The 18006-nt window shown below is 39.8% G+C and overlaps 1 protein-coding gene across 4 annotated transcripts in view; it reads left to right on the plus strand.

The window, feature by feature from the left end:
* Window positions 1-17128, plus strand: part of ATP8B1 (ATPase phospholipid transporting 8B1) — a 112251-nt gene extending 95123 nt beyond the window's left edge. For all 4 annotated transcript variants that reach the window (XM_046671721.1, XM_046671720.1, XM_046671722.1 and 1 more), the window contains 9 exons: window positions 864-939; window positions 3896-4028; window positions 4432-4720; window positions 8722-8945; window positions 10030-10113; window positions 11133-11378; window positions 11696-11834; window positions 14043-14173; window positions 15422-17128. In XM_046671721.1, coding sequence (XP_046527677.1) covers window positions 864-939; window positions 3896-4028; window positions 4432-4720; window positions 8722-8945; window positions 10030-10113; window positions 11133-11378; window positions 11696-11834; window positions 14043-14173; window positions 15422-15646 — 1547 coding nt within the window. In that variant the 3' untranslated portion in view covers window positions 15647-17128. The remainder of the gene's footprint in view (window positions 1-863; window positions 940-3895; window positions 4029-4431; window positions 4721-8721; window positions 8946-10029; window positions 10114-11132; window positions 11379-11695; window positions 11835-14042; window positions 14174-15421) is intronic.
* Window positions 17129-18006: the final 878 nt, after the last annotated feature.

An 18006-nucleotide genomic window follows, 5' to 3' on the forward strand; every position in this document is an offset into this window, starting at 1 on the left:
TGTTATTCCAGCCCGCCCTGACTGCATCCTTCCCCAAACCCCCTCCGGAGCAGAGTTTATTCCTTTTAACTGAGCTCCTGGTCGCATCTTTCTGGTTGTGATTAGTCGTCTTCTCCAGCCAGACATGGGCTCTGTCCTGAAGGGCCATCCTTCCCGTCCCTTCTGCCTCCCCAGCACTGTGCCATTTCTTGGGCATAGAGCAGAACAATACCAAATGCTGGACGACAACTTTTGTTTTCTTGCCCATTTTATTCGTTGAAAATTATAATTAAAATTTTATACCCAAGGGAAGATTTTAATTTTTTAAGTTTAGAACTCAACAAGGAGTTGTTTGGCATTGATACTTTATGCCACAAGCCACCCATGGGAAACCAGAGAATTTCTCTTACTCTGACTGACATTGTTAGTAGGTTACACACTCTGATAAGCTTAGGAAATCCTGACTTTAGACAAATACCAGTGGGTGGTGATGGAAAAAGAGAAAACATCTCCAGTAGGAGCCCCATGTGAGGGCTTATGGAAGTGGTTATCCTTTTTTTCCCTTGTAATGGAATGATTAAACCACAGGAACTAAATGTGTTTAGTATTTCAATGGATTTATTAAATAACCAGTTTATGTATTTGATATTGTAGCACATTTCACTATTGAAAACATCTCAAACCAGACTTTGACTTACACTTATTTTATTACAGAGAAAGGGATTTTTTTTTCTTTATGTGATTTCTATACCTTGCTATAAAAAACAAGCATGTTTGAATCTGGCTATTTCATTAATAGAAAAAAAAATCATCATTACTAGGTAAAGTTGATTATTAAATTCATCAGTCATAACAACATTTGACTTAATTTTTTTCTGTTGTAGAAACTGCTGAAAATATAGGATTTGCTTGTGAGCTTCTCACTGAAGACACCACTATCTACTATGGGGAAGATATAAGGTACGTAGAGGGCCTGCTGTGGGGGAATATGTTGTGTCTTATTTTTATAAAGGCATGGCTGGATGCGGTAGACACGACACATGTGGAGAAGCGGACGCTAGAATGTCACTTTCGTTTCCTCTGATTTCAATGAAGCGAGAGAACAATAGGCAGTTCTTAGTTACCATGGTTTGGCCTTATTTTGAGCAAATCTTAGTTTTAGGGAAACTGGGAGCTTTTATTGGCCCTTCAGGGGCCATTTTTCTCTGTTAAAAGCCCTCAGTGCTTGTCTGCTGAAAAAGGAATTGGGCCTGAGACATCACTAACAAATTAATATGAATTATATTCATGTATTGCCTTTTCTAGGAATTTTAACTTTTGAAAGGAAATTAGAAGAAAAAACCCACGCAGTCCTGCCTGGAAGAAAACATTTGGGTGGGTTATATCTGTAGTCTTGTCTGCATGGGGCAGGCCTGATATCTCAACAGTTGGCTCGTGCTAAAACACTCGTTAGCCCTGAATCGGAGTCACAACAGACCTGGAAATGAGTAGGGAAAAGGCCCTGTCTTGTTATGAAGCTGGAACTGTGCTCCACACCGTTGCCAGGATACATTTCCCAGTGCCTTGACAGTTCCATTTATTCCTCAAGGCTTTTCCTTATGAGCCTCCCTCAGGCTGTCACAAGGCCAAATTAAACTGTTAACATACATACTTGCCTAGTCTGGTAAGATGATGGGGGAGCTGATGTTTATTAGTCTTCTTTCTACTGATGATGCTAGAGCTTTTGCGAGTACTTCCAGGATATTAGGCACTCTGCGAAATTAAACAAAATCAATAGCCTTATAATTGAAATAGATCCATTCTCTCTGAGTGGAGATATGTAAACCATGCCTCTTTGTGCTTATAGATTTTAAAAAATAGAAATAGACAAATAAATACTAATATGTTTACTTAAGTAGTTTCTTGGTTTCAAGTAATTTGGTTAATTACCTCATGGTTTGGTTTATTTCTTGTAGATAGAGGCCTTCATAAATTTCTGGTCTCTCTTTTGAAAGTGTTGAAAATTTGGCCCTGAGATAAATTAGAAGATAAAATTTATGCAAGTAGCAAATTTTATGATCATTCTCTTAGCTCAGTTTACCTTTATAGAGAGATGAATCATCCTTTAGGTAGTTCCCGAAAGGGTGATTTCTGTAGAAGGGTTTGACTGAATAACTTCATATTTTTCTCTTCCAGGCTTTTAGTGATAGGTCTTGAAATTCCTTGTTTTCAACTTGGAAATGAGAATTAAATTAACAGGCAGAAGGATAGTAGATACCTAATTCTCTAGTGCAGTCGTTCTCAACGGGGGCTATTTTGCCTTCCAGGGAACATCTGGCAATGTCTGGAGACATCTTTGGTTGTCACAGTGGGGGAGAAGGGATGCTGCTGGGTTCTAATGGGTAGAGGTCAGGGATGCTGCTAAACATCCTACAATCCAACGGACGGCCACATACAACAAAGAATGATCTGGCTCGAGACATCAATAGTGCCAAGGTTGAGACACCTGCTCTTGAAGGTGAAAAATAATGGTTCTGTGTGTGTAATGAGGGAAGCCCAAGGCTGAGAGTTAAGACACCTGAGTCTTCATTCCAGTTTTCCTGTCAACTTGCTGCAGCAAATTGCATCATCTCTCCTGGGCTTGATTTCCTTATTTGTAACACAAAGAGATTGGATAAGATATTTACAGTCCCTTCTACTCCAAAATGCCATGACTCATTTTTCTATCACGTGAAGGTGTTATATGTGGTCTTCTCAATAATGCATTGATGTAAAGCTCTGAGAATTTCTAAGATCTTTATGTGGAAATAAAACAGAAGCCACTGTTTATAATATAGTAGGGGTCACTCCAGTGTGTTATAATTCAGATTAGGATCGCCTTTCTTCAGTTGCTTGTGAACACATTTCCAACCGTTTCTTCCTTTAGCTGTCTTTGGCAAATAACGAAGCACCAGGAACATGGTACCCCCATGGTGGAGGAATCCAGACTTAGTAAGATCATATGTCATCCAAGTAAAACATGAGCAAAGGACTTGACCAGACATTTCTCCAAAGACGATATACAAATGGCCAACAAGCATATGAACTGATGCTCAGCATCACTAATCGTTAGGGAAATGCAAATTAAAACCACAGTAAGATATCACCTCACACCCACGAGATGGCTACTAACAAAAAAACCCAGAAAATAACGAGTGTGGGCAAGGATATGGAGAAATTGAAACTCTTGTGCACTGTTTGTGGGAATGTAACGTGGTATAGCCACTGTGGAAAATAGTATGGTGGTTCCTCAAAAAAATTAAAAAATTACCATGCCAGCAATCCCACTTCTGGGTCTATACCCCAAAGAATTGAAAGCAGGGACTCGAACAGATATTTGCACACCCACGTTCATAGCAGCACTATTAACAATAGCCAAGAGGTAGAAGCAACCCAGTGTCCATCGGTTGATGAATGAATAAACAAAATGTTGTATAGCCATACAATGGCGTACTGCTCACCTTTAAAAAGGAGGGAAATACTATCCCATGCTACAACATGGAGGAATCTCGAGGACATGTTAAGTGAAATAAGCGAGTCACAAAAAGACAAATACTGTATGATTCCACATATGAGCTATCTAGAATAGTCGAATTCATAGAAACAGAAAGTAGAGTGGTGGGTACCAGGGACTGGGGGCCTGGAAATAGGGAGCTGTTATTTAATGGGTATAGAGTTTCCGTTTTGAGAGATGAAAGTGTTCTAGTAATTGTTACACAACAATGTGAATATACTTAATATTACTGAACTATGCACTTGGAAATAGTTAAGAAGATAAATTTTATGTAATGTGTTTTTTACCACAATTTTAAAAAGAGATTCTATGTCAAAATTATCTCATAGTCAAAGGCCTGTTTATAGTCTCGTACTTTAAACACTTAAATTTCTTTTTCCCTAGTGCTCTTCTTCAAACAAGGATGGAAAACCAGAGGAACAGAAGTGGAGTCTATGCAAAATTTGTAGCCCCGGTGCACGAACCCTTTTTTCCACCTGGCGGAAACCGTGCCTTAATAATCACTGGTTCGTGGTTGGTATGTATCATTAGTGTACCTGTGCCTTTGGCTCAAACTAAAGCAGTTCATTATGGAACAATTTTAGACCGTTTTCCTTATTAACTGCCAACCTGAAGATCTTAGTCTATAAATGATAGTGTGATTTCCCAAGTTTGAGACTTGTTATAAGATATATGAAAGGAATTATACCAAACTGGTAACAGTGCCTACACCTGGTTTATCAATTAGTGGATAATTTTAATTTTCTTCTTTGTACATTTTTGTATTTTCTAAATTTTTATAGTAAGTATGTTGTATAATCAGAACAATATAATCAATGATATAACCCAAGAATTATCCTTCACATAATCAAAGTCTTGGGAATGGTATTCTTGATAGAAAAACCAAAATGGTTTAATCCTTTCCCTCTCTGACTTCATAGAATGAGATTCTTCTAGAGAAAAAGACCAAAAGAAGTAAGATTCTGAAGCTGAAGTTCCCCAGGACAGAAGAAGAAAGACGAATGCGGACGCAAAGTAAAAGGAGGCTAGAAGCTAAAAAAGAGCAGCAGCAGCAGAACTTTGTGGATCTGGCCTGCGAGTGCAGCGCAGTCATCTGCTGCCGGGTCACCCCCAAGCAGAAGGCGATGGTGGTGGACCTGGTGAAGAGGTACAAGAAAGCCATCACGCTGGCGATCGGAGACGGGGCCAATGACGTCAACATGATCAAAAGTGAGTCTCGTGCAGGCAGCCAGTGCAACCTGACTTGCTAAGAGAAGAAACGGCAGGAACGTTTTTGGGGGTAGTTTTTTCAGATTTCATTGCTTAAGCTTTCATAAAGCAGACATTTAATAAAGGTACTTAACCATGATGGGTACACCTGTGACCCTGCCCTCAGGAGGTTTACAGTCCTTCCAGTAGGAAAGAGCAGGCATGGCAGGGCTATTCATAGAATGCCAAGTAGAAGACGAGTTCCACATGGGAGAATTTATCCTTCTTTGTTTCCTTCTTTTTACAAATGTTTGGATTTTTTTTTCCTCTTGCTGCTTCTCCTCCCATATTTCTTTGGGGCTTATTAAAAATCTTGCTATTTAATGAGTTTTGTTAAAAATTCTGCTGAGCTTGGCATAAATTGTTGAACTCTCCCTGGTGTTTGTTTTGGGAATGTTATTCTCCCTCACCTAAGGGTCTTTCTGTGGGGCTTTCTTGCCTTTGGTAGATCTGTTAGAACTTCCCCATTGGGTGAACTAGGCTGAGCTCAGTGACATCTTTGGCATTGAAGCAGAGCTCCATCCTCCTGACCTCCCCAGAAGACTGCCAAGGGTTGTTTTGCTGATTGGAGGACCCTAGGTTCCCACAAATTAAAGGACTGAGTCCTATCATGCAGAACTACAGTTGTGCTGGAATTAAAGCAGGCAGATCCAAACCCTCATCAACATGTCTGAATCCTGGTCCTTTTTTTCTCTCTATACTACTATTAGGGAGTATCTTGTAAGGAAAATGCCCAAACTAGTGAGACCTAAACACTTGTCCTCATCTTACTGCCAACATACTGTGTCACCTTGGTCTTATGCTCAGGCCTGTTTTCTCATCTGAAAACAAGAAAATTGTGTCCGACGTCACCTACAGCTTTGTGATATTGTTAAGATGAACTGTTACATGACTACAGTGTATACGCATGTCCTGTGGTGCTGGGTGGTTTAAATGCATTATGTATAACTAGGTTTTAATTCAGCCTATTTTTGTAACTCATGCATCTGTCTCTTTCTTTTCTTAGAGTATCTTCCTCCTCCTTGATATAGAGAATATTCCAACTTTTCTTCCTCAGCAGGAGTCAGCTCTATGATGTACGTCTTCTTCCTTATCATGAGTACGTCTGTCGCCACTGCCAGCTTAATTCCTCTCCACTCTGTTTTGCACATGCTGGTCCTACCATACAAATGACGTTTCTTGCTCAGAATTAGATCTGCTTCTTACCTCTGTAGCCAGTACTAGTTTATTTTCCATTGTGTATCCTTAAGGGCAAGGAACTCAAACATTATTTTTATTCAGTTATAATGTAGACTTCTAGATGTTGGATTGGGGGGCCATTACCTTGCAGATTTACCATCTGATTATATAACTTGGACTTGAAAATATTTTTCTTCCTCTGAGTTCACCAGCTGATAGTGAAAAGGATCACAAAAAGTCAAAATAGATAACTTTATAGAGACTTGTTTTTCTTAAGTTGTCTTAACAATTTTATTAAGCTCTGTTGTGTGGCAAGTGCTTTTATATATAAACTACAGAGCATCCATTTGGCACACAAATCAAGGAATCTCTGAGGTCTCTTTGGAAGTCAGTAGCTTTATCCAAGTATTGTTAGTGCCTATTTGTACTTTCATCTCTTTCAACTATCATCTCTTTCAACAGCATCAAGAACATTATACAGAAAGAAATTGTTTGTTGTTTATAAAGAAGTAGAGTGAAATTTAAGTGTCAAAAAGAATCTGACCATTTGCTAACATGTTTCATGTTTAGCAGTGTTCTCCAGTAGAAGTGGAGGGCCTTGCAACCCACCACATTTTTGTCCCCAGCGAGGATCTAAGGACTCGCATAAGCTACCCTCCCCCTCTCTTGTGCCTAAAGATGTCTACTGGCTGGTGGGTGTTTTGTTTGTTGGTCTAAAACCCTAAGAATGAACAAGCAGCATGTGAGAGGTGAGACTGAGGCAGAAAGCCTTGAGGAAATGATGGGTTTGTTAAGGAATTATGAAGGAGCCTACCAATGAGGCATCTGAAACCACATTTGGAACTTCTGGAAAGTCTAGGTGCCTATATTTAGATTTTTGGGAAAAAACAGTGTGGCCTTATAAAGTGCATTTGTTCAGTTGCCTTGAATCACCTGTGAACTGCGACAGTGTTCATTGCACATACTGTCCTTGGTCTGCTCAGCAGAAAGGTTGGAATGGATGCCAGGGCCCGTGGCAGTGTTTCCTGTTCCTTGGCTCCAGCAGAATCGCCACATTTCCCTCCGTTGCTTGTTCAGGAAAGAAGGCCATGGTTTGGTGGAAAGAGCAGTTTGGCAACTACAACTAGTCATTAGTATTTGTGTGTTTTGAAATCGGTCATAAATATTGAATGAGATGCAATTTATTCTGTTTTTGAGAATTGCAAAGTGTTATTGAAAACTTAGGTTTGGACAAGTTGCTGTGCTGTGTTTTGAATTTGCCAGACCTTGTGTTCTGCAACTGGGGCGGGATTTTTGGAGCTTCTTTTAGTTGGAAACTCTGCTGAGTTGGCAGTGACTTCTCAGGGTCTGAGTAATAATAGGTTGTGTTCTCCAGCATATGTTCTCTAAATCATCTCAATATCTGTCTTCACTTTCATGACTTTTAAGACCTAGAAAAAATTCGTAATTCTCTAAGTCGAAAATGTGATTTAATGACTATTGGAAGGATGGATGGAATTGTCTTTTCATTTTAATCCATCCTGGAAGCTTTCCCTCCTGCAAAAAATTGCATGCCTTAAAGTCATGGTGGGCCATGAATAAGCCTTTGAAAGTTTAATAGTATCTTAGTTAAAACTTTTGATTATATGTGTTGGAGAACAACCAAAGCTAACTTATGACAAAACTAAATTTATTTTAAAAGCTACAAATATGTCCCATGCTGCCCAAGAAACCAGGCCTGAGAAGATGCTGGAACCAGGACTTGAAACTGCACCAGGAACCCAGTGTCTGTCTGTCTCTCTCTCCTTGTCTCTGGGTTACTTTATTTCTCTGCCTCGCAGAACCCCTCAGAAAGAAATATATCCATGCCATACCTCAGTAATTTACATGTTAAAGTTCCAAACACAAACACCCAAATCCTAATTCCAGATGCTGAGAGAGAGACTGACTGGCCCAGCTTGAGTTTTCTATCAATCAGAGTGTAATACAGGAAACAGACACCTTTAGGTACTTGAAGCAGGAAATGATTAATACAGGGGGCTGGGTGCTCATAAAAGCTCTGGATGGACTGAAGAAGCAGAGTGTCTAATGTCTGGGTCACTCACCAGAGGAGCTTCTAGCTTTGAGGGTCCTCTGAAGAGCTTTTCAATTGAGAAGGCTTTGCAGTTGTCTACCAACATCTGGCAACTGGACAATGGATATGAACTCTGCTGCAGAAATGCCAAAAAGGGAAGTGATGCTGGACTTCAATTCACTTCTGCTTCTAAGTCACAAGTAGGAAGAAACAGTGGAACTTAAATCACAGAGAGACTCTAGCTGCCAGGGAGTCTGGACAACGTAGGGCTTTTATTTGCTTCCCCACCTCTCCAGTTAGAACAAGGATGGAGTGAAGGTTGAGAGAGCCAATTCGTAGTATCTACCTCAGATTACATATCTGCTCAGGGCTGACTCAGCTGTGCCCAGGAAGGCAGGGAAACACAGTTCATGTGGGTGCCTGGGGCTCACCCTGTGGGTGGGAAAGATAGTTTAAGAGCTGAGCAGATAATCCAAATGGAATTCACCACCCACCTGAGATCCGTTCACATTTATGGAGGCCCAACCATGTGCTCTGTTTAGCAACTTGTACCTCTGCCTTTGAGTTCAGAAACTGGGGGTGGGGGATAGAGAGCAGGAGTTTTCATATTTATTGTTCCATCAATGTCTGCCTTTGTTCTTTGTTTTGCTATGGAAACATTTTTATCATCTCAATGTTTTGTCTTAAAATAGGCTTATGATTCACAGTATCTTCTCCCTCTGCCCCATAGCTGCCCATATTGGTGTTGGAATAAGTGGACAAGAAGGTATGCAAGCCGTCATGTCGAGTGATTATTCCTTTGCTCAGTTCAGATACCTGCAGAGACTGCTGCTGGTGCATGGCCGGTGGTCTTACATAAGGATGTGCAAGTTCCTACGATACTTCTTTTATAAAAACTTTGCATTTACTTTGGTTCACTTCTGGTACTCCTTCTTCAATGGGTACTCTGCACAGGTAATATAACATCATCATTAATTAATTGATTTGATTTGATTTGCAGTTTTGGTGTTCTCTCTCTTAATAGTTGAGGCATAGATTAATTCAGATTAGAGATTACTTTTCCAAAATATTTCTGATGCTTTAAAAATATTTTATGTTGCCTTTTAAAAGGTGAAATTTGTTCCTGGTCTACTGGCTTTTGTTTATGTGTCTTTGCTCTCACCTTATGTATTTTTTCCAAGTTACCTTGTATTAAGAATAGTGATAACAAATTGTTCAACTTTGAAAGTATAAAATTATGTGGTGACTACAGCTCAAGGAATTATATAAATTTTGGATGATCATAGATCTATTATCATGTTTCCGTTTACTGGGCTTTTTAAATTTTTATTTTTTGCTGAAATGGACATGGGGGGCATATTTACTATGTTAAAATGGTGATACAGCAGAAAAATATCATTAGTAAAAAATGAACCTAAGTCAGCGCCTGTGGTTGTCCAAACCTCTCTGATGCTCAGAAACAGGGGCCAGGGGCAACTCTGAGCCGGTGAGGCCTTCCTCCTGTCTCCACAGGACTGTATGTAACTGTTAGTGCTGACTGAGCCCTCTTCCTGTATCCTACCCTGAGGACTTGGGTGTGCACAGCCTCGCTTAGCGCTTTCAGAAGCATATTTCTCATATTCAGTCAAATTCTGCTTTACAAAATGTTTAAATGGAAATGCTGGACTTGCTCAAAGTGAAGAAACTTTGAATGGTGCTCCTGAGCTAGTTTTATGTCTTCCAATTCATTATTAAAGGGACATAAAAATGGACGAATCCAGTATTATTCAAATAGAGCAGACTCCTTTTCCAAAAACTTTCTGGAGCATATTCCTCCATTTCCTAGAGGGGGAAATTTAGTTTCATTCTTTGATTCTGCCCATTGCATAGAACCAAATTCATGCCGGCTGCAGGTGTAGCTGAGGGGTGTTTACACTGGCAGGAGAAGCCGCCACTCAGCTTGGGGTCGTCCCTGCTTTGAAGAGCAGATGAATGCATATCAACTAGGCTGGTGCTATGTCTTGGTTGCTGACACAGAGACTCTGTAATCTCCTCACAGACGGCGTACGAAGACTGGTTCATCACCCTCTACAACGTGCTGTACTCCAGCCTGCCTGTGCTCCTCATGGGGCTGCTTGACCAGGTAGGAGCCTCGTGCTGACAGGGACACTTCGGGACAGACTGAGCACCTCTTAGAGAAGTTAAAAGCAATTGTTTCAGTTCTTTTGGTTTTGACTTCATTCTGAGTAAACTCTATTATATTTCTGTTGTCAGGCAACAAGAGTAACTGCTGTGCTTCCTATAGTAAAAAGAGAGGACTTTTGGGGCTGGCCCCGTGGCTGAATGGTTAAGTTCGCATGCTCTGTTTCCATGGCCCAGAGTTTCCCTGGTTCGGATCCTGGGCGTGGACATGGCACCGCTCATCAGGCCACACTGAGGTGGCGTCCCACATGCCACAACTAGAAGGACCCACAACTAAAAAATATATATACACAACTATGTACTGGGGGAGATTTGGGGAGAAAAAGCAGAAAAAAAAAAAGATTGGCAACAGTTGTTAGCTCAGGTGCCAATCTTAAAAAAAAAAAAAAAAGGACTTTTGTGCCTGGGTTGAATTCATTGACAAAAGAGTTTATTATCCTCCTTTTGGACAAAAGCTTTCTTGTCTGACTGTATAGTATGTCTCTATAATAATAACTTACTCATTTTAAAAAAGTAAATTATTTTAACACGTTCCAAAATTTATGTTTAATTCCCAAATTAGTTCACATATTATCTAGTAATAATTCTTAGAGAAAATGCTTTAATGAATAAAAAGAATAATTTGGAATTAACTCCTCAACATGTATGTGAAAATACTTTCCCAAAGAATTAGAAACTATATATTCTCTCAGGAGGTAAAAATAGCCTCCCTATATTTTTTTGACATTACTAATTTGCTTTCTTTCCATAAGTAGCAGAATAATAATACTTCTCCCTAGTCCCACTCTGAATTAAATATCAATTAATGGCGGACTAAAGTAATGTGGTTGATCCCTGCATGCTGAAACTATTCAGGACTTACCAAGCTGAAACTCTTGGTGAGAAATAAGTTGTAGCATCTCTCTGAGTTCTTTCATCTTGATGGATGGTACACAGCTCTGATTGTGTTTTCCCTTCAAGGATGTGAGTGACAAACTGAGCCTTCGATTCCCTGCCTTATATGTTGTGGGACAAAGAGACTTACTGTTCAACTATAAGAGATTCTTCATAAGCTTGCTGCATGGGATTCTAACATCGATGGTCCTCTTCTTCATACCTTTTGGAGCTTATCTGCAAACTGTGGGACAGGATGGAGAGGCGCCTTCAGACTACCAATCTTTTGCTGTCACAATTGCCTCTGCTCTTATAATCACGGTCAATTTCCAGGTATGTGCCTTTCGTCGCCTGTTTTCAGTGTCTGTAGGTACGTGTATTTCTGTACACAGACCAGCGTGCACACCCACCTGCCTCCCATTCTCCCTGCAGCTGAGCCTCTGCCACCTTACCAAATACGAATGCTGTTTTCACCCCTTACACCAAGCACATTCCTACTTCTTGCCTGAGCCAAGGATAGTTTCTGATCGTTCAGTATTCAAGCCAAATCGTGCCTAGATTATTGAATTCTATTTTCAGAATCCTTAAATCTTTTATTTCTTGCTAAGTCCCCAAAGTGAGTGCTCTGTTCTTCTCTGCTTTCCCAACAGATTGGCTTGGATACTTCTTATTGGACTTTTGTGAACGCTTTTTCAATTTTTGGAAGCATTGCACTTTATTTTGGCATCATGTTTGACTTTCATAGTGCTGGAATACACGTTCTCCTGCCATCTGCATTTACGTTTACAGGTTGGTATTATCTAAATTCCAAAAATAAGTGTACCAAAAAATATCATTAGTTTAAATTCTGACATAACTTCTGGGTAAGTCAGAACACACAAGGTATGAATTATTGCTGGTGAAACTTAATGTCCTGACTGGAAATTGAATGGTGGTGGTGGGTTGGAAGGTGGTAATGTGATGGGAGGAAAGCAAATTAAAATAACCTTAACATATAATTGTGCATCTGCTAAGTTAGATAAAAGCTTTTCTTTTCCTTGCATAAAACCTAATATTGGCAGGTTATTGGGAAATTGAGAATACATGTATTGCTGGTAGCACTATAACATAGTTTAATTTTTCCAAAACACTATCTGGAAATACATAATGAACAATAAAATCTTTCATACATTTTGACCCTATTATTTCCACTTGGAGAAAATATCCTAAAATAAAACACACCAAATTTTGGAATGGTAATCTATACAAAGATCATACTACCACAATATTTCTAATTGTTTTTTAAAAAATGGAAATAACCCAAAGACCTAAGAATATCAATTAGCTGATAAAACTATGAATCCCATATAATGGAATTCTAGAACTTAAAAGTAGACTACATCATTGGAAATATGTATGCAGGGCAATTAGTAAACTTATAGAACACAAAATACAGTAATGCACCGTAGAACAATATTTTAGTCAATGACGGACCACATATACACAGAGGTGCCATAAGATTAGTACCATACAGCCTAGGTGTGTAGTAGGCTCTACCATCTAGGTTTGTGTAAGTACACTGTGATGTTTGCACAACCACGAAATTGCCTAATGATGCATTTCTCAGAACGTATCCCTGTCGTTAAGAGACTCATGACTATAGTTTACACTGTATAAAATATATGACAAATTGACAAATGCTGGGATGAATTCGAACTGATATCATAAATATTATAAATAAGTATCATGAATTGGAGTTTATAAATTTCTTATTTTGAATAGAGTAGTTTGGATTCACAATGGAAAAAAAAATCCCCATAAACTTGTTTCCCTAAAAAAGATTAGGGTTGTTTCTAGGGGTTTTTTTTTTTGCTGAGGAAGATTCACCCTGAGCTAACATCTGTGCCAATCTTCCTCTATTTTATATGTGGGATGCCTCCACAGCATGGCTGATGAGTGGAGTAAGTCCACACCTGGATCCCAACCTGCAAAGCTGGGCTGCTGAAGCAGAGTGCATGGAACTCTAACCATTCAGCCACGGGGCCAGCCCTTCCATAGGTTTTTTAATAATTAGAGTTGGATTGTAAAAGCCAGTTGCTTTGGTAACCCTTTTCCTCCTGAGATTGAGCTCATTTTTTTGTGATTATGTTTTTCTTTACTGACTCTGTTTTAAAGACTTAGTGCCCAGCTACTTGAAATATTCCCAAAGGGAGTGTTTTTTAAACCCATACACATTTAGCAGTGTAAAAACTACATTTTAAAGATGCCATTATTTTTATAAACTTACAGTGTAAGTGCAGAAAATATTGTGACAAATTTGGCTCTAGTTTTAAAATTGAGTAGTATATATGATTACCTGATTGTATTATAGAATGGAATTGTTACTTCTCTGACATAAAAAAACTAGAAGCTGCATTGCAGTGGAAAAAGCCTGACTCTAGTCAGACAGATGTGGGTTTTAATTCAGGAGATGCCATAACTGGTTCTGTTACTTTGGGCTAATTCCTTTATTTTTCCACAGCTCAATTTCCTTACGTGGTAAAGACAGTTAATACTCATCTCTCAGAACTAAAGGTTAAATGGCATGATTTGTATAAAACATCTACTACAAGGCCTGTCATACAAATGGCAGTGCCAGTTGTTAGGATTTGGAGATTCAAACCAGAACAATAAATTGGAAAGTTCTTTTTTTCAAGTTCCTGAAAAAATTCAGAAGTAATAGAGTACCTAATTTTGCATTTTTAATCAATGCAATGTCAACAAACACACTTTCTTTTTTCTTTATTTATTTGTTCACATATATACACTTGCCTTGTTCCAAAGAATTTACCTACCTAATTTTGCTTTGCTCAGTCTGATTTTAAAATGTTCATTCCTTGAGCTGTGATGGGCTGTTTTGGGGAGGGCAAATTGCTTGTAAAACTTTACCATAGATAATCCACTGATGGATTATGGAATATGAACTGTGCCCTCAGGATGAAAGGACCACTGTCACTCATTCTCCATGTTTTTTTACAGGCACAGCTTCAAATGCTCTGAGACAGCCGTATATCTGGTTGACCATCATTTTGACCGCTGCAGTGTGCTTACTGCCTGTTGTTGCCATACGTTTCCTGTCAATGACCATTTGGCCATCAGAAAGTGATAAGGTATAGAAAAAAATATAGTCCTCTCCTAACTCTGAGTGCCCCTCACAGAAATCAAAGCATTTCCCAAAAGCAGCTTTCTTGCAAAATTTTAATCTCTTGAAAAGTTTGGTATGAACATTTTTATGACGACTTCTCTTTTCATTTTGCAAAAAAGTCTTTTGGGCTTGGCATTTTTGTTGGCTTGCTTTTTATTACAAAAATTATCAAACATAAAAAGGGAGAATAGTATAATGACACCCCATATATCTATCCTCTCTATTTAACAATTACAGTATTAACATTTTGCCATACAAATAGGTTGGGTTTTTTTCTTTCTTCATTTAAAGAAAAATGTCACTTCTTGTAGCAGGATCCTTTGAGTTACAAGTAACAGAAAACTGTGGCTCAAAATGCTTCAATAATAATGTATCAACTCACATAATAATTAGCAGGCTTCAGGCTCAGTTGATGAGCAACTTAATGTCATCAAAAAGGACTGGGGTTCTTTCCATGTCATCGTCACCTCCCCTCACCTCCCCCACCCGTCTTCATTATTAGCTTCATCTTGAAGCTGGAAGAGGGCTACAGCAGTTCCAGGCATCACATCCTCACATGTCAATATCCAGGGAAGATAAAAGTTTCCTCTATAGCTTTCCCTTAGGAGCCTAGGGACTTTTCACAGAAGGGCCCAGCACACTTCCCTCAGGTCTCATTAGCCAGAATTAGGTCACATGCCTCTTCCTGGCCTAGTACTGAGCAAGGAAAATTAATCAGTCCCATTCCTGGGGGTGGCACCTACATTCCAGGAGGATTGTGGCTGTATGGCGGAGGGGGTACCTGAATAAACTCAGTTTCTATCAGAAAGAAAGAGAGTAAGCAAGCAGCAGCATCTGCTACATCTCCCTTTTCCATTGACGAGACTGTGCAGTAGCAACAGGGAAAGAGTTTTCTCTTAAACTTGTACCGGTCTGATTGATGAACTGGAAAGAGCACTAGCTTTGGTGAATGGGAAGCCTCACTTGCCGTTTTCTAGCTCCAAGACCTTGGAAGTGTCACTGTAACCGCTCTCTGTCTCCATTTCCTCATCAATAAAGGGAGGCCGGTGACGCCCACCTCAATTGAGACAGGGGTGGGAAAGCCTGCGGTAGGCACCCCATCAGTGTTAGCGCCTGTCCACGTCCTTTCGGCCAGGCGTCCTCCGCCGGCACAGCCCTTCATTTTCATTCAGCCAGTTCTTTTTAGCTTGCCCCATCTGTCTCCCTTCTGTAGATTCAGAAGCATCGCAAGCGGTTGAAAGCAGAAGAGCAGTGGGAGCGGAGGCAGAACGTGTTCCGCCGGGGTGTGTCCTCGCGACGCTCGGCCTACGCGTTCTCCCACCAGCGGGGCTACGCCGACCTCATCTCCTCCGGCCGCAGCATCCGCAAGAAGCGCTCTCCCCTGGATGCCATCATAGCGGATGGGACCGCAGAATACAGGCGAACTGTGGAGAGCTGATGCCTTTGCCTCCAAATGGTCTGTCGCGAAAGAATCACACATTTCCAAGAAAGGAAATGTCTATTTTTTTATGGAAAACTCTCAGGACTTTTTTTTTTTAATTGAATTTGTCGCAAGCTTGTTGAAGACAATAAGCTTTACAAAAAACTACTTGGGTTGGACTGTTAAGCAATAGCAAAGCCAAGACCACCTTTTATAAAAAGTCCTATTATTCAGCTGTTTATGGTCATTATGATTTAAAGGGAACATTTTAACCCAATCTCAATGTAGGACAACAGAATTTAAAAAGTCATGTTTCAGTTCAAATGGTATTTCATTATAAAATTATAATTAGATTTTTCCAGACTCTCCTTTTTTCCTGTAGGCCACCTTATTAACAAAGAACTTTTGCTTACAATGGTAATGACAGAAGATCCGTGCATGTTCGTCAACTTGGAAGCTAAGTGGTCCGATGACTTTTTCAGAGTTGATAATAGGTTGCATGGTTTCACGTTCTCCTCACATTGGTTTAATAATTCAATTAAATCAGGGAAAATTACTTCAAATTGCATTAAGTACGAGGTTTTGGTATGTTTTGGTTTACTACTAGGTTAAAATAGCACATTACATGTGTTTACTCTTGCTATCACATATTATCTTAGCCACTTCCTGTAGTACACGTGAATTTATTGTGTATGTCATGAAAAGATGCGTTTAATTATTTATGCCTTTTTTTAAAAAAAATAGTTTTTAAAAACTGAGGATATCAGTGATAAATTGCAGAATATTTTGCAAAGCTTTCTTTTGAAAAGCAAACTTTGTGCCTGCCTATATGTAAAAGTATTTTATAAGGGACTGGAACAGAGACCTCACTCTTTTTTGCTTGTTTTGTCTTGAGAGAAAAGGTTGGTAGCCACATTTCTAAGGCTGAGTAACAGTGTATCCTCTTAAAATTGAAGATAACTTTAGGCAATCATGGAAACTACCCTCAGAGGTAAAACTTATTTTTCCAGAGGCTTTTCTCATTCTCCCATCTTTCACACACTAGTTTCAGTATTCTAGTGAAGATACACAAGTGTTTTCAATAATTCTATTCTTTACCCTTAGGCTGCAAATGTTCAGAAGATCTGTTCCTTTGAATTCCTATGAGGAAATCACAGCATGTATATAGTTCGTTTTCTGGGTATGATAAAAGGATGTACGGCTCTTTATTCCATGGTAGTAAATTTCGGAAAGTTTACAACTTTTCTTTATCTTGTAAATAAACAGAATTGTAAGTTTTGGGGGTTGTTTTGTAAAAAGTTAGCTTGTGTAATTCTGTCGGTTTCAGATTTCTCTCCAGTTTTGCGAATTGTGGGAAGGGTCGACAGTGCAAAAGTGTCAAAGACCTACACTGTTGGGTGCAATATTACCAATTTTAAAATGCAAATTGCTTTCGATAAATTATTTCTATATTCTGTAAATCTGAGATCCAATGTATATTTTTGTTTAAAAAATAAATACTTTAGTAAAATCTTTGGAAAGTATAATCTTTTAAAACCTTTTAAGTTGGGTTATTTATTTTAGAGTGGGGTATGTGACAGAAGAATCTAGGTCTGCAAGGTTTCTAAAGGAACTGAGGGGGCTCCTTTGTTGGCATGAAATAAAGTTGAGGCCAGGTACTAAGTATTAGGGGAGAAGTGGCTGAGACAAGGAGCTCAGACTGCAGAGGCAGAGGGTATGGATTTATAGTTGGTAGATCACTTGTGTCCAGGGAGGGTGCATCTTAGGATAGATAAGGGACAATTTCTCCAATGACCTCAACTCTATGGAGCCAGAATAACAGCAAAGGTAACCCTTGCCCGAAAGTAGGGGCCAGGAAGTGAGCAGATGGTTGAGAAATACATGGTGAAGAGTTGGGAGGAAAATGAGCAAAGGGGAATTAGGATGCTGAAGAGCAGGAGAGCCGGTCCGGAGAAGTTAGGAGACCTGAGCCTTCAGGCGGTGGGAGGGCTGAGTCTGATAAGCTGGCTGCAGGACAGGTTGTCAGCTCCTGGCCAGGAAGGGAAGCTGTGACCCCACTAGACAAATGTGACTATGCCACAGAGATGGAGGTTCTCTGTCGGAGGACAGAGATGGGGGACTTCTTTGGGAGGGATAATCACAGCAGGTGATGAGAGAGTATCAGTCTGGGGGTGCTTTTTTTTAAGGTATGCTTTTTGGTGAGGAGGATTGGCCCTGAGCTAACATCTGTTGCCAATCTTTCTCTCTTTTTTTTCCTCCCCAAAGCCCCAGTACCTAGTTGTATATCCTGGTTGTAAGTCCTTTTAGTTCTTCTATGTGGGATGTCGCCACAGCATGGCTTGAAGAGTGGTGTGTAGGTCTGCGCCCAGGATCTGAAC

Source organism: Equus quagga, chromosome 9 (genome assembly GCF_021613505.1).
Source record: "Equus quagga isolate Etosha38 chromosome 9, UCLA_HA_Equagga_1.0, whole genome shotgun sequence".
Lineage (NCBI taxonomy): Eukaryota > Metazoa > Chordata > Mammalia > Perissodactyla > Equidae > Equus > Equus quagga.